The sequence below is a fragment of the Chlamydotis macqueenii genome, chromosome 6 (assembly GCF_036417535.1).
Source record: "Chlamydotis macqueenii isolate bChlMac1 chromosome 6, bChlMac1.mat, whole genome shotgun sequence".
Classification (NCBI taxonomy): Eukaryota; Metazoa; Chordata; class Aves; order Otidiformes; family Otididae; genus Chlamydotis; species Chlamydotis macqueenii.
The window spans coordinates 1,426,537-1,442,551 of record NC_141561.1 but is presented as its reverse complement, the minus strand read 5'-3'; the positions used below and the strand labels follow the sequence as shown (position 1 = coordinate 1,442,551).

The following is a 16,015-nucleotide window of genomic DNA, read 5'->3' as shown; positions in this document are numbered from 1 at the left end:
CCCTGCGTCATGGGGTCTCCTCAAGGTTGCTTGTCTTGCACCGAAACCATGGAAAAACATAAAATAGAGTGGAGTGGAGTAGAAGAGAAGAGAGTAGACTAGTTCAATTGGAAGGGACCTTCAATGACCATCTGGTCCAACTGCCTGACCGCCTCTTCAGATCAAAATACTGAAATACTTCTTTTTTTTTTGTGGTGTGGTTTTTTTTTTTTTAAACTCATCATCACATCTTTGGAGTGAGGAAAGAACAATCTCCAGAGGGTTTTTGGTTTTGTTTTGTTTTTTGTTGTTGTTGTTGTTTTTAATTGGTTGGTTGGTATTTTATTTTTTTTTTTGCTTTCTTCTGGGGGCTTTCTTTTGTAAGAAAAGCCCAGGTCTCTCTTTATGAAATTACTTCCTCTATTTTTTCTGCCGAGACGTGTTTTCTCCGTGGGGAGAAGAAAGGGCTGAAGCAGGGCTGTCAGCAGGCATCGCCGGAGGGAGCGTGCCAGGGTTTAGCAATGGCCCGGGCAGGTCGGTGGGCTGAGCCGAGCCGCAGCCCGCAGATCGGACCGCGGGAGGGAAAATGTTTTCCAGCCCCAGCAACAACATCTGACAGCAACAGCATTTTATTGTCATGATTTACACTTGTTTTGTAGGAAAAATGGGGAAAATGCTAGTTTGCTAATAGCCCAGATGGGAAATTCAGAGACTGCGCGAGTGCTTGTCTCAGCTAATGGCCGTTTATTCTCCATAGAAAAAGATGTTTACTGCATTTCTGCTTTAATTGTTTATCCGAAATGAAGATTGATTGCATTTTCTGATCAACACAGCCATAGTTTTCTATAACTTGCCAGCTTTACCCGTGAATTTTGGTGAACTATTGCGCTAAACTTGAGTTAGTTGTAGGTACGTGCCGTGCTTTCTTGTATGGGACTATTGTCGTCGCCCTTTCCTTTCTCTGTCGGTGTGAAGGTGATTATTCCTCCTCAGGTCTAGCACTTTGAATTTCTTCTTATTGAATTGCACTTTAAAAAAAAAAAAATCCAAATTATTATTTCAGTTTGTCAAACCATTTTAAATGCCAGTTTTGCCCTCCCTCCCCTTGCACTGCCTCTACCCTTGGTATTGTCTGTAAATTCAATAATCCTGCTCACACCTTATCCACGGCCCAAGGAAGCCGCTGCCGACGCTCCGTTATTAATCTCTCCAGTCCAGCCCTGAGCCCTACGTCTCGGCAGAGACACCGGCTGCGGCTTTTCAAGGACCTGCACAAAAGACGCTGCCCTTCTTACAGGAAAGAAAATATTTCAGACAGTGTAATGGCTGTCAAGAATTCCGCTGGCGATGTCGTAATTTTGATTTACGAGGGAGGTTGAGCACAGAGTGCTGGAAGAAATACGGGTCCGGCGATGCTTTCTGGTAATTAGTGCGTGTGCATGCAGCGCCTTCCCAGAGCATTCCATCTTATCCCTCCGTAAGGGTTGGTCTGGCACCACTTCTACTCCAAACCATTTTGAGTTCAAAATGTGAAAAAAACCCCCTCATCTACGAGAGCCTCGCGTACGTCAGGGCAGGATACTGTCCTTCCCATAAATACTCGTACGCAGGGAGGCGCGGGAGAAGCGGGATTTGGGGACAATTCTCCAAACGGCTGCTAGAGCATCCAACCCTTGCATTGCTCACGAGAACAAAGCAGCAGAAGGACATCGATCGTTGAACCAGAGGTTCCTACCGCCAACATGAACGCACGCAGTCAGATCAACAGCGCTGGCGCTCTCCTCGGGGCAGCCTAGCGCCTCCTCCAGCCAAGCGATGCTGCCCTCCTCATGGAGGAAACCCATCCTCGGCGAGGGGAGCCCGGCACGGCCAGCAGCTCATCTGAAACCTGCAAAAAAAGGCATAAAAGCAGCGTGGATGGGGGAAAACTCTCCACACTGGAAAAAACGCTCTGTGGGTCAAGACTGTCTTTTGACTAATATTTTTACCTTATTGGTCAAGACAAGTTTTTAGGGTTTTTCATATTAAAAGTGAGGCAGGAGAAAATATTGGGCTACGACACATGTCTGTCCACATTCGGGAAGTGACGGGAAGCGAATGCACGGCATTCTGAATTCGCCAGGTTTTCCCCATAATTGTTAAAACTGACATGAGCTTCAGAGCAGCAGGGGAAAAAATAATGTTTGTGTCCATTTGCATTTGACAGGTCAGAGTTTTAAATCTTTTAGAGCCAAGTGAGTTGCACATAAATCAGAAGTCGTTCCCTCAAGGTCAGCAGAGCGACAAGCGCTCGACTGCAGTGTGGGTGGCCGGGGGCTCTGCCCGCCCTCAGGCCCCCAGGAATAACTCCCTGCCTCTCCAAAACGAGCCATGCAGCAAGTATGAGAATTGATGTTGGTTGTGACTTGTATTTGAGAAGATAAGGAGATGTTGACTGAACTTGCCGTGCCGTGACCGTGGTTCCCGATTGGTTTGTGCTGCAAACAGGTTCGTTTGCCGTATTCCTGCTGTCACACGGTGGTGTAGGCAAAACGCTTTCAATTACTGCCGCGCAGAAAGTTTGGAAATGTGGCCTTGGGTCAACTTCCCTGGCTGCAGTCGGTGGCCTTGGACTGCAACAGGGCTCCATTTCCAGTTCTCCTTCTTGGCCTCCAGATATACCACGCGTTCAAACAGATGAACGTGAGCGGGGTGGCGTGGAATCTCAGAATCGTTTGAGTTGGAGAAGTCCTTTCAGGTCATCGAGTCCAACCATTAACACCACCAAGTCCACTGCTAAACCGTGTCCCTCAGCTCCGCGTCCACATGTCTCTTAAATCCCTCCAGGGATGGCGACTCCAGCATCACCCTGGGAATGATCATGATGGTGCGGTTCTTGAAGGTCACAGTCCCGAAGGCTCTCCTCAGGTAGGCCACCATGACATTTCATAACCTTTCTGCTTGTATTTGACGTTATCTTTTGCCACCTGGGTTTTCCCTGGGATCTACCCAGTATTTCCTGCCAAGCAGGAAGCCGGTGGTGCATCCCATCCAGTCCGCCCATGGTCACCCCGAGGTGCGGTGAGGTCGCCACTCGCGACATGGAAATTCAGCCGCCTGCGCCGTTTGTTGTCTCCGTGCCGGGTTTCAGCGTGCATTCGCTTATGAACTGACTTGATGACGCAGGGTGGAATTTTCTGTTCTGCAACCCAAGAGCGCTCAGAATCCCAGTTTGAATTTGAATCGGAGAGCCCCACAGGGGTTTCCTCAGCGGTTGTGCACCCGAAGGGGCGTTTCACCGTGCCGCCTCCTCCCATCCTGCTGGCAGGGTTTGTATCAATGGCACACCTAATTGCCAAGAAAAATTTAAAAAAAAAAAAAAAATCAATCAGCGGTGGTTCAGGCAGGGAAAGGAGCGTTCCGGGCATTTCCTTCCTGACTCCGTTGCAGGTGTGGGACTTCCACCAGTTTGGGGCTGTGGGCCAGGAGAACAGAGCCCTTCCCGGGGCGCTCCTGGGAGTGGGGCGTTCTTATCACCCACGTCGTTCGTACGCCGGAGGACATTTATAAAATGTCTATCGCTTTCCTTGCCGCTCGCGTTATTTCCTTGCCCTGCCATGCATGACAGAACATTGTCAATCTGCCTGTCTCCACAAAAGCAATAATAATTTTGATTCTAATTTCAGTAATTAGAAGGAAATAGCTCCCCTCAGACTGCTGTAGCTCTGGAACCGTGTCGGTGTGATGAATAGCGTAAAGTCTCTGCCTACTCCCAGCCTACAGACAGGGAAGGAGAGGCCGGTCTGGGAAAGCAGGGAGAAAAAACAAATTCCAGAGCAGAGAGGACCACCGGAGGATGGGGCAGTGCGGGGTGAACCTCAGCCAGCATTTGTGTTAACGGGGGGGAAATTAACAGATATCGTACGCTGCTGGAGAAAAAGAAAGGTAGGGGATCAGAGATTAAATGTGTGATGAGAAAACTTTGGTAAAAAAAAAAAAAATCTGAAATATAAATACAGTGGGAGGGAAAATCCCGGGAAACTAATGGTTAGAAAATCAGGAACGTGCTCTACAACCCGGCCGGCAGCTCTGCGAAGCCTCATGGCGCGGCGTCGGGGAGCAGGTGCTGTGGGCCCGTGGGCGCCCGGAGCCGGAGCAGGCGAGGACCTGGGTGATCTGGAGAATCGGCGGGACGCACCGAAGGGAGGAAGGGTAAACGGCTCCTCGGCAGGAAAGCGGAGGCGTTATCGGGAGACACAACGGCGGTGCGGATCGCTGAAGAGAAACGTTGGGTGAAGGACAGCGTCCCCAGTCTCCCCCATCGCGTTGGGCTACGGAACTCAGGTCTGTAAGAACGCACGGCAACGCGCCGGAGCCGTCCCCGCGGCATGCCCTGCCGCTGCCACCGGCTATTTTCACCCAGCCCCATCAGCCGAGTTCGGAAGTCTTTTTCCGTGATTGCCCGCGGACAGGGAGCGGCTGCGTCCGTGTGTCCCGGCCAGCCGGCAGCTCGGGCAAGCTAAACCGCATCCCAGTCTGGTACGGCTCGCACCGCGTTGCTTCTCCTTCTGTATTTCTGCACCATATTTTTACAAAACCCTTGAATCCAATGTCCAGGTTTGGCTTATTTATTCGTTTTTTTTCCTCTCAGTTTGAAAATGCATATTATCTGGATTTTCAGACCGATTTCTCTGCTGCCCCCAGCTCAGAGAAGCTTGGGTTGGGAGCTTGGGTTTCTTCCATGCTTTTGAAACACACCCGCTGTTTTCAGAGTGATCAAAAATGGCTGTTGGCGATCGAGAAATACTCAAATCCGCCAATTTTAAGCATCCCCTCTGCGTGTCATCTCGCCACAGGACCCAGGAATCGGTGCGCGTGGGAAACATGCGCGGCGGCACGGCTGGCTGGCCTGGCTTTCCCACAAACACGTAAAGAAAAAATTTCCAGCGTTATTTTTGGCCGTTCAGCCGGCGGAATTTTTGCTTTTGCTTTTTCTCACCCGTCCTTCGGTTCCAGCCCGTTATCTTTCCTGGCACCTCGGCCTTTTTGCTGCTCCCAGCGACTCCCTTCCAGTCATGGCGCGGAGCGACCGAAAGGTGGGGAAAAAAATGAAAAATCAAACGAACCACGAAGGGGCCGGGGTGCCCCGCCGCCCCCCGGGCTCCCCTCTGCCCCTCGGGGCCGGCTCCGCGGGGCCGGGGCACCACGGTGCGGGGCGGGGGGCGGAAGGAGGATGAAGGTGAGGAAGATGTGGAGGATGCAGCGCAGGGAGCTGCGCGCAGTGTAGTGCGCGGGAGGCGGAGCGCGGGGCGGTGCGCAGGGGCGGTGAAGGGGGCGTTCCGCGGGGCAGTGCGCGGGGCGGGGCGGGGGGGGCAGAACTGGGGGCATTGCGCGGGGCGGGGCGGGGGGGGGCAGAGCTGGGGGCATTGCGCGGGGAGGTGCGCAGGAGGTGGAACGAGGGGCGGTGCGTGGAGTGGTGCGCGGGGGCGGAGGGCTGTGCGCAGGGGCGTTGCTCGAGGGGCAGTGCACGGGCGTTCCGCGGGGTGGGGGGGGGCGCGGAGAGCTGTGCGCAGAGGCGGTGCGCAGGGGGGCGGAGCGGGGGGCGTTCCGCGGGGGGCGGCGCGGAGGGGAAGGGGGTGGGCAGGCGTTGCCCTGCCCGGGGGCCGCGCCGCCCCAGCCGGCGGCTCCGCGTGGGTGGCGGCCGCGGCGAGCGGTGGCTCCGCGCCCGCAGAGCGCCGGGGCCGGGGCCGGGGCCGGGGAGGGGGCGGCGGCGGCGGCGGCGGCGCGGAGGGGCGCGGAGCAGCGCGGAGCATGTCGGCGCTGCGGCGGAAGCTGGGGGACGAGTACCAGGTGGTGAGCACCTCGGCCAGCGGCGGGGGGCTGCCGCCGCCCCGCACCGCCCCACGCGGGAAGCGGCAGCGCTTCGTGGACAAGAACGGGCGGTGCAACGTGCAGCACGGCAACCTGGGGGGCGAGACCAGCCGGTACCTGTCGGACCTCTTCACCACCCTGGTGGACCTCAAGTGGCGCTGGAACCTCTTCATCTTCATCCTCACCTACACGGTGGCCTGGCTCTTCATGGCGTCCATGTGGTGGGTCATCGCCTACATGCGGGGCGACCTGAACAAGGCCCACGACGACAGCTACACCCCCTGCGTGGCCAACGTCTACAACTTCCCCTCCGCCTTCCTCTTCTTCATCGAGACCGAGGCCACCATCGGCTACGGGTACCGCTACATCACCGACAAGTGCCCCGAGGGCATCATCCTCTTCCTCTTCCAGTCCATCCTGGGCTCCATCGTGGACGCCTTCCTCATCGGCTGCATGTTCATCAAGATGTCCCAGCCCAAGAAGAGGGCTGAGACACTGATGTTCAGCGAGCACGCCGCCATCTCCATGCGGGACGGCAAGCTCACCCTCATGTTCCGGGTGGGCAACCTCCGCAACAGCCACATGGTCTCCGCCCAGATCCGCTGCAAGCTGCTCAAAGTAAGTGCAGACCCCGCTGATGACCCCGGGGGATGTCCCCCTCCATGGTCTCTCCCAGCACCCCATCCCGGGCTGCCCCTGTCCCCCTGCCACGCACTCTGGGCTCGGCCGGATTGACTCGCAGCCGTCCGATTTCCTAGTAGCCTTGTAGGATAACGCTTATTTTCCGCATGCTGGTTTATGCGCATATTTGTGCATTTCTATAAAATACGGGGCTCTGAGCAACCTGATCCGGTTGGAGATGTCCCTGCTCCTGGCAGGGGGGTTGGACTGGGTGGGCTTTGACAGTCCCTTCCCACCCAAACCGCTCGATGATTCTGTGAAGTGCCAGTTTTCTCCATCAAAGATATAGTTTGTAGCTTGAATTCCTTGGTGCAGGTTTTAAAATCAAACTGTTTACCTTTCTGGCAAAATTTCTGTGCTTTTGGGCAACGGCGAGCCCAGTCAGGCAGAACTTCATTTGTTCGGTGCGTGAACTTCATGGGAAGCGGAACGCCAGGGTGAGATGTTTAAAAAAATCGTGCCCTGTAGGGAAAATTGTTTATTTGGGACTCGCTGCAGCGGCAGCGTGTTCGTAGGGGAGCTGAAATAACGGCGGCGTGGGTGGGAGGGGGCGGCCAGGGTGACGCGCGGCGCAGAGCATCCCGCGTGTTTTGGCGGCTGGCGGGGGGTGTGGGTGCTCAGCCGGGGCGGGGGACCCTGCTTGGGGGCTGCCCCGCTTCCTTCCCCGCTCCCCCGGCTTCCCCCCGCCGCAGAGGGATGCTCGTCCCCGCTCTGCTGCATCCGGATGCGGCGAAGCGCAATTGCGCCTGGAGTTGTCATGTTTTGGCCCAAATCCGCGTTCCTGAGGGGGGTCCCGGCAGGCAGGCTGGTCGCTGCCGTCGGTGGGGGCTGCAGGACCCCCGCTGCCTCCCGAGCCGTGCCGAGGTCTGTGCCCGAAAGGAGGGGTAGCACTTGCGCTCCGCAAGCTGGGGGGGGAGAGGAATTCAAGGAATTCTCTGTAATTTCGCTTGCCTCCTTCCCGCGGTGCCCGGGCGATGCTGTGGCTGGGGACGGAGGGCGGCAAGGATGCACGCGCTGCGGCGGGGCCGGAGGCATCCGCTCCCCTTCTTTCCCTTTTTTTCCCCTGCTGCGAGCTCTCCCCGAGGGTTTCAGACGGGGAAATTGATTGACACGCAATTAGCCTGGTAAGTAATGATCCGCTCCTCAGAGGGCGCCCCGGTGACCCCGCCACGGTGGGATGTCGCGTTTCGCCGGCGTCCTGACGAGCTTGAAAGAGTCGAAGTGACGGATTTTTGAATTGGCCCATTTGGGATCCAGAGGTGCTGCAGGGGGAATTTTTAAAAGTTAGAGCTTAAAACTTGGTGTGACTCCACAAAACCTCCCGAGCTTTCCGTCTGTGGAAGAGCGGCCTCGCCGCCGTCGTTCCTTCAGGTTTTGTGCGGGAGCGCTGGCGGGGTGGAGGCTTTGCGGCAGGACGGGGCCAAAATTCGGCTTTTCTGCAGATGCGGTTATAGCTGGCGCTGCGTGGTGCATCCTATCGCTGCAAAAACGAGCAGCGCTTGGCCTCCTGGCCAAAAAAAAAGAAAGCAAAAAAAAAAAGGAAAAAAAAAAACCCCCGGGATTGCAGCAGGGAGAGCTGCTCCCCGGGGCTGCTGCGTGCACGGCCGGGCGTTCCGGCTGGCGGGAGCACGGGTGCGTGGCGGGGGGATTGCTGATTCCGTGTTTCGGCGTTGGGTTGCACGTAACACTGAGCAGCGCTAACAGATTTTCTGCTGACAGGCTGCTTTTTTGGTAAAAGGTTATTCTGCTTGCAAAAGCTGTGAAATTGGAAATCCCAGTACACTCATTTTAATTTTTATTATTTTTCTCCCCGGTAAGCTTAGGCCATACTGGAGAAAAAAAAAAAACAAATGTAAAAACCTTGAAAGTGTCAACTTGGTGCAAAGACTCATTCATTGTAATATCCACTTTTTTTTTTAAATAAGTCTCCAGGATTGTAAAGAACTTGAATAAAACTTCAGATGGAGGTTTCGGGGGCGGGGACCGCTGGGTCTTCCTTGGAGAGCATCCTCGTAAAGCCAAACCGTTTTGGACGGGAGCGGCGGCGGAAGCCCTCAGTGGAGGACCCAGCGCTTCCCAGGAGCCCCCCACACCGCCAGCCCTTGGTCTCGGAGCCCGGCACCCGCGGTTCCCAGTTGCGTTTCGCTGGGTCGCGCCCGGGGCCGCCGTTTTGCCCCGTCCCAAAGCCAAGCCGGGTCGGGACGGGGCGGGGGGGTCTGGGTGTCCCCGGAGCCCTTCGCCTGGGGCTGTTCAACGCCTTGCCGGTGTTTCTGCCCTTTTATTGAAAAAGCAGACTTCCCTCTGAGGAGAGAGCAAACAAAACGCGGCGGGCGGGAGGTTTATGCAGATGTGCTCTAGATGTTTCCCGGCTCTGCCGTCTCTGTCCGCGGCTGCGCGGCCTGTGCTCGGATGGGGCAGCGGAGGCAGGTGGGCTAAATCGGAATTCTCACACCCGAAAACGAAAGCGCGTTTCTTAGCCAGAACTCCAGGGCAGCGAGGCACACGGTTGGTTGTTTGGGATTAGATCGCCTTCAAATCCAGCCACCGTTCAGGGAAAACTCTAAAAATAGCAACCAAATCCTAAGCGAGGCGCGTAAGCCGGTTTCGCTCCCCGGGCCCGGGCGGCTCGGCCGTAGCTGCGCCCCTCGCACCCTCCCAGCCCCCCAGCTGCCAGCGCCGGGCTTTGTCCCGGGGACTGGGATTCTCTGAGGTTTTTCTCTGGTTTTTCTCTCTGGAGGAAAGATGTTTTCCTGTGCACGTAATCGCGCTCCTGTTCAAGTCAGTGGCGTTGCTCAGTACGGGAAGTTTTGTGGGGAACGATGGAAGCGCATCGCAGGCAGTGGTTTAACGCTGGGTAGGGCGGATACCAAACTTCTTTTTGAAATCTGCACGGCAAAAAATGGACAGTGCTCTAATGAAAATAACGAAGAGAAAGGGCTACAATGTTCTGTTCCTGCCTGTTCGTAACGCGGGGAGGAGAAATGAAAGGTCGGAACGGAAGGCGAGCAGGGAGCGCTTGGGCAGGGCTGCGCTGGTCCCAGTGCTGCTGACGGACTGGGGACGGCGAAGCCCGGCTCGCAGCGAGGGGCGTGAGCCGGGGCGCTGAATTTGGGCATTTCCACCCATTTGACGGCGCTGCGTCTGAAGCAGGCTTTGCCCCGCGCGCCGGGCGGCGTGGGGTGCCGGCGGGGTGCTGTCGCGGTGCCCCGGCGATGGCTGCTCCAGCGCTGACCTGTCTCTCTCTCTCTGTCTCTCCTCTCGCTGCCCGCCCAGTCCCGCCAGACCCCGGAGGGCGAGTTCCTGCCGCTCGATCAGCTGGAGCTGGACGTGGGCTTCAGCACGGGGGCCGACCAGCTCTTCCTCGTCTCCCCGCTCACCATCTGCCACGTGATCGACGCCAAGAGCCCCTTCTACGACCTCTCGCAGCGCAGCATGCAAACGGAGCAGTTCGAGATCGTCGTCATCCTGGAGGGCATCGTGGAGACGACGGGTGAGTAGGGAAAGCCAACGCTCCGCGAAGCCGATGTCGTCCCACGGGTCCCGCTGTCCGCGTTGGAAAAATTGGGCGTCCATCCGATGGCGCGGGAGGATTTTGCCAATGCCTCAAGATGGCCCAGGTCACGTTTTCCCACAAAGCACACGTGATTTTCGGCAGTGTGTCTGTTACCGAGGTGATGGCGTTTCGGTTGCTCCCGTCGAGGCGTCACGGTGGCTCAGCGGCGCGGGGCCAGGCGAGCTGCGCTCCCCACGGCGTCTGTCGCCCGCAAGTGCCTCCCTGCGCGTCCCAGGCCGCTGCGTGCCGCAGGGGAGCGCGCGGCGGGGATATTCGGAATATCTTTGGTCACATTGCGGTCCGTTCGCTGGTGTCCCGGCGTTTCTGTGCTGGGCCGCTTTGCGGGAGGCGACGTCCCAGAGCCCGGGACCCAGAGAGGCCGGGGCTGCGGGGGTGAATCCTCCATGCTGTTCCAGAAAAACCTCGGATATTTAAAAAAAGAAAAAACGAAAAAACCTCTGATAGTTCAGGAAAACCTCCCCGCTGTTAACAGAGCGGGCCGGTGCAAGGGCTTCAGGGCTGACACGCAGACCAAAGCGCCCCAGGTTGCTCGGTTGTTTGTTTGTTTTGCCTAGCAGAACTGTTTTAAAACAGAAATGGTTGGAATTTTATAAATAACGCGTTAGAATTTGAAAACAAGGTGGTATGTTTGTATACTTTCGAGTTTGTGTTTGTAAATGTTTCAGACTTGGGCATTATCCACAGGAGGAAAAAAAAAAAAAAAAAAAAAAGAGGTATTTTCTGGATCTGTAAAGCGTAACTCATATAAGCTTGCAAATTTTCTGACCTAGTTTTATAAGATGAGATGAATATTGGGTAAAATAGAGCAAAATGTGCTCTATCTTGATGAAGCATGGAGGGATGAAAGGGTTTTGAAGCTAAAAAAATCTTTAATGATGTGGGAAACTGAGAGAGGAGGAGAGCACGGAGCTGGAGGGCAGCAGGCCTGGAGGGGGACCGGTGGCGGCGAGGAGGCAGAAGGCCTTTATTTTTTTTATTTTTTTTTTTGAGAGGAGGGGCGGACACTTGGTCGGTTTGAAACGTGCAGAAAGCCGGGAGCCATCTCTCCATCCCGGAGTTCTCCCGGCAGAGTCCGTGTTACGGTGTCCACCTGCCCTGTCATCCACCTTCCAGCTGAACCACGTTTGGCCGGGCGGAGGTCTTGCTCTGGGAGCACGCGGTCATCTCGTTCCTCAAACGTGTGCCATGGGTGGTTATGCATTGCATAGCAAGAAAAACGGGGAAAATACGGGATATGCACCTGAATACCTCTGCTGAGGCAGAGGGGGTTTAGCTCGGAGGAATTTCCTGAGAGGTTGAGGCGGGTGCTGTGAGGCTGGAGCTGGGCTGAGGGAAGGTCAGGAGACATCGACCTCATCACTGATAGTAAATCTTGCGCAAAACACGTTTCTGCTCTTGGTGGAAATAGTGCATTGTGGAAACCTTCCACCTAAGCTAGCTTACGTTTTGTGTCGAGCAGCCCACAGCCACCCCAGAGCAGCAGCAGTGATTTGAAGGCGATTGTCAGAAATGTTCTAAAATAACTTGCCGCTTGCTCCGTTGGGTATTCTGTAGATAAAGAGGGGAGGAGGCCGGGCTGTGCTTTCTTCCTCCTCGGTGTACGACCGTCACCTGCCCTCGCCGTGGCGTGTTTGTGATGTCAGGAGCGCAATACAAGCCCGAAATGTCTGCTGGCCTGGAAAGAACAGAAATAACTGGCAGTTGTTTGGGAACCAGCGTGCTATTTTTGGTGAGGTGTAAAAAAAAAAAATGAAAAACTACGCTTATCTCTTTGTCTCGGGAAGTCAGTGAGTAGGTCAGGAGAGGTTTTACCAGTTCAATTCTATGGCGTGTGGCACCATGGACGCGCAGGGACAACTTGTGTGGCCAGCGTCGGCCCCACTGATGTTCCGTTCATCCTGTGCATCGTGTTTAATTTAATTGTGATGGAAACCTGTGCAGACAGGACAGCAGCCTCCCCAGAGCAAGTCTGTCCCACAGCCCTGCCCTTGGGATGGGTTTCTCCTGCATCCCGGGGCAAAGTAGATGTTTACTGCGGGGTGAAGAGCTTTACCTCTCGGCCTGGAGAGCTGCTCTCCGTTGCCATCCTATCAGTTCCTGCATGGAAAAAATCATCATCATGTTGTGTCATTAAATTGAATTGGTTTTTGAAGCTCAGAAGACTGTATTTCGGTACTGGAAGACCACGAAGGTGGATGAATTTGTACAGTGATGCTGTCGTGGCATTTGGTTTCCTTCCAAAGGCAAGAGGTCCAAAAGCCGAACGGGCAGGGATGCGCTCTTACGTTTCCCTATAAAAACAGTTAATTTTGCTCCATGTCTCCATGCCCAAGCAGGGACGTGAGCACTGAGCAGAGCGGCAGCTTTAGGAGAAACTTTCCCGCAGCACTCCATGTGCTGCTTGACTTCTGTGCCGCATCCCCCGACTTGACAACCAGTTCAGAGGATCCGGTAAAATAACGCAAAATAACAAAATACCGCGGCTTCACGTAGTCATTAAGCTACCTGATAATACAGCCAGTTTTCTGAAGCTGCTGTCTTCTTTTTTTTTTTTTTTTTTTTTTTTTTTTCCAAATTGCCTTGAAGCGCATCAATACCATGGCGATAAATTGTTTCCTCACCCGCCCCAGGAGCGCGGCGCAGAGGAACTGCGCGGTTTGCTCCCGCTGCCACATCCCCACAGCGCACGGCTGCAGGAGGGTCCTGCCCCAAACCTCTGCTAAGGGTGGCTTGTAGCGAATTTAACGGAAAAGGCTTCGATATTCACCACAGTTCTTCCACTTGCAGGGTTTCAAGGGAAGATCTGCTGGCCCCACCGTCAAGAATTAGACAGTGAGTGAATGATAATCAATAACAAAAATATTTATTTCGTGATGTACTCTTAGCGCTTCTTTTCTTCCGTCTGTGCCGACACGACAGAAGTGACCCTTGGTCTGGGGCTGAAGGAGGCAGGAACAGCTGTAAAAATTAAATGCAGACTTCTGGTTCAACAGATGAGAAATCAGAGAGAATTGAAGTCACTGGAAGGATTGAAGGGGTGGATGCAGGGCTCTCGACCTGTTTTGAAATGCTGCAACCTTGAGCTGTGCCATAAATCGTGATTTCAAAATATATTTAGCAATATTGTGGCGTTTCTGCGATGCCACAGGGAGGCACGCCGTGTCCCTTAGGTTTCGGTGGGACGGCACAATTGAAGCGTAGGTCATCTGAAGGATCCCATTCCCTTTGCCGTTTCCCATGTTATTCCCGTTCCTCTCCTGTTCCCGTCCTCCTGGTGCGGGCCAGGGTGCAAGGGTCTTACAAATTACGCAAGGTATTGGTTTGTATTGAGTATTTCTCACCCTAATGTCTGTAATAAATAGGGATTTAGGAGTCCTGTAGCGTTGGGGTTGAGTCAGCGCTGCCTTTTGATGGGGGCTTCAGGCCTCTTGCTTTCCTTCACCAGGTGCTTATGAAAACTTTTTTTTTCCTTTGACTTTGTTTTCTGCTTTCATCAGTTGACTTTTGATAGGCAATGTTGCAAGGGATTTAGAGAATTAGTAAATATATACAATAAATCTTGTTTTGACTGTCTGCAGGGAAAGTTAGGGATTTTTTTTGGAGAAGTCTAATGAGTTGTTTAAGCAGGATCTTCTTGCTTATAAATCCCACTTGGCTGATAAAAATCACCATTTCCAGTGCCTTCTCTCATTAAATCCTATAAAAATGATTTCTTGTAGATGCCTCCCAACTTGATTAAGTTGATTTACTGCCTCGTCACTGGAATGTTAATTTCTGGGAATATCCACATTTCTGTATGTTTTCCTCACCCTCCCTAATTACAGCTTTAGGTGGGAAATGGACCTGACACGTCCCAGCCCTTGCTTTTAGGAAACGGAAGCAAAAGATAGAATCCATCACAGAATCACAGGAGGGTTTGGGTGGGAAGGGACCGTTGAAGCCCACCCAGTCCAACCCCCTGCCAGGAGCAGGGACATCTCCAACCACATCAGGTTGCTCACAGCCCCGGCCAACCTGGCCTGGAATGTTTCCAGGGATGGGGCATCCACCACCTCTCTGGGCAACCTGGGACAGTGCTCCACCAACCTCAGTGTAAAAAATTTTTTCCTAATATCTAAAGAGGTTGTCCCAACAACAGAACCTGGGAGCTTTCCCAGGGAGGATGTGCAGCGCTGGCTCTGGGGTTTGGATTGTTTCAATTTTTTTTTTGGAGGGTCAGGCAGCGACGGGAGGGTGTCACAGCTGAGATGTTCAAATGGCTTTTCAGAACTCAAAGACGGCTATGATTCATAAGGGTAATTGCTAATTATTTAGGATTATTTTTAATATATATTCAACCCCTCCATTATTATGATAACGTATAATTGGGGAGAACACTCAGAGCGTTTATTTTCAAAGCCCATTGTCCTGATTTCCCGTTACAGCGATGGAGAATGGTAAGCCCCGTTGTCAGCAGGCCTTCCCGGCGGTGCTCGTGGGGAGAGCAAGTTTTGGCTCTCAGGCCGGATTCCCCTTCCGGGGCTTTGCCTCTGCGCGCGTTCAGGAGTACGTAGCCTTGTACAATTGCTGAATTATCCTGCGGCTTACCGATCAGCTGCTGAAACTGCTGAAAAGTGAGCAGGCGATAAGAACCGGCACCTTACAGAAACCTGGCAGGAATGGTACGTGCATCCATTTTCAAACCTCATTAAATGCTACTTTGGAAACCTTTTAACATCATTTTCTGATTAAAGAAATCAAACAGCCTGGCAGGCTTTTTAATTAAGTAAATAGAGATGGAATCAAAGGCGTATTCCACTGGTTTTGCTTTGGGAAACATGAATAGCTGGAATGATGAAACCGTGGGACTCCATAGGAAGGTTTCTCCCAGAAACAGATAGATGGGAATGGTTTCAAAAGTGAAACAACTGGAGTGAGGAAAGAGCTGTAACACAGCTCTGAAAGCTGGTGTAGATAGTTTAGGGCTGTTTAAAAATGTTTTTCCTGGGCATTATTCTCAAGGTCGTGTAGCTTCAAAGAAACCTTGGTACAAGTTTATTAGCTTTAAAGGTGGAGCATAAAATATATTTCTTCTGGTTTTCTCTTACCATTGGGATTGTGGGGGTTTTGTGCGGCTGTGGGCAGAGAAGAGAAGAGAGGGAAAATAGAAGATACTCTGGAGTTGATGGAGGAGCTCGCCAGAATCAAAACATTGCATGGCTCAGTGGTCGGTAGACTTCATGAATTACGCCTCGTCCATCCTCTCGCTCTCCTTCTCTGCTGTCCTGCAGGAGTTTTTGAGACCAGGTCTTGCTGTTCATAAGGTATCCTCAATTTCGTCGTATTGACGGGATGGAAATTTGGGTGGAGAGGCGGAGCAAGGAGCTCAGGGTCCCGAGCGGACTTCTGCACGGCACCGTGCGTGCCAGCGTTGCCGCGCTGCTGATGGCTCCGTGCGTGGTTTGCCTGTCGGTGCGAGGATGGCGTGAGGCCATCGGTAGCGCGGGTTTGGGGGAGTACGGGCCTGCCCATGTGTTTAATTTTTTTTATGCATCACCTAAACATGGTAGAAATCTTGTGGTCTCAGTAGTTCAGCCGATCTTCTTCCAGTGCTGCCGTTGTATGAAGTCCGTTGGTGGAAAAGCCAGGGTTTGTTGGTCACGCAGGCAGACACGCTTGTCGCTGTCAGAGCGAGGATGTGCTGACGGCGGGATCTTCATCGCCCCGCTTCCCTCTGCCCCTCCTGCAGCTGCTGCTTAGGTGCCGCACAGCCTGGGGGCTCGGCTGGACCAAAAAACAGGAAACAAAGGCTTTTTTTTTTTTTTTTACTGCTAGGGAAAAGATTTAAGGTTCTGGGGAACCATAGCAAAAGCGTACGGGTTTGTGCGCTGGATCTAAGCAGGCGCAACTGGGTTTTGGTGACTGCATCCCTTACGTAACGTGCAGCCGCTG

The 16,015-nt window shown here is 53.7% G+C and overlaps 1 protein-coding gene and 1 long non-coding RNA gene across 2 annotated transcripts in view; one reads left to right on the top strand and one right to left on the bottom strand.

The window, feature by feature from the left end:
• Nucleotides 1-700: 700 nt before the first annotated feature.
• LOC147600159 (uncharacterized) lies at nt 701-5,228 on the bottom strand. The gene is made up of 3 exons (XR_015258921.1): nt 4,958-5,228; nt 1,715-1,867; nt 701-1,007 (listed from the first exon to the last, which is right to left on the bottom strand). It is a non-coding gene; the product is annotated as an uncharacterized LOC147600159 (long non-coding RNA).
• A 541-nt stretch (nt 5,229-5,769) lies between these two features.
• KCNJ3 (potassium inwardly rectifying channel subfamily J member 3) overlaps nt 5,770-16,015 on the top strand; it is a 36,195-nt gene continuing 25,949 nt past the window's right edge. Inside the window, exons 1-2 of the mRNA XM_086750953.1 lie at nt 5,770-6,447; nt 9,784-10,000. Of these exons, the coding sequence (XP_086607079.1) occupies nt 5,770-6,447; nt 9,784-10,000 (895 nt within the window). The remainder of the gene's footprint in view (nt 6,448-9,783; nt 10,001-16,015) is intronic.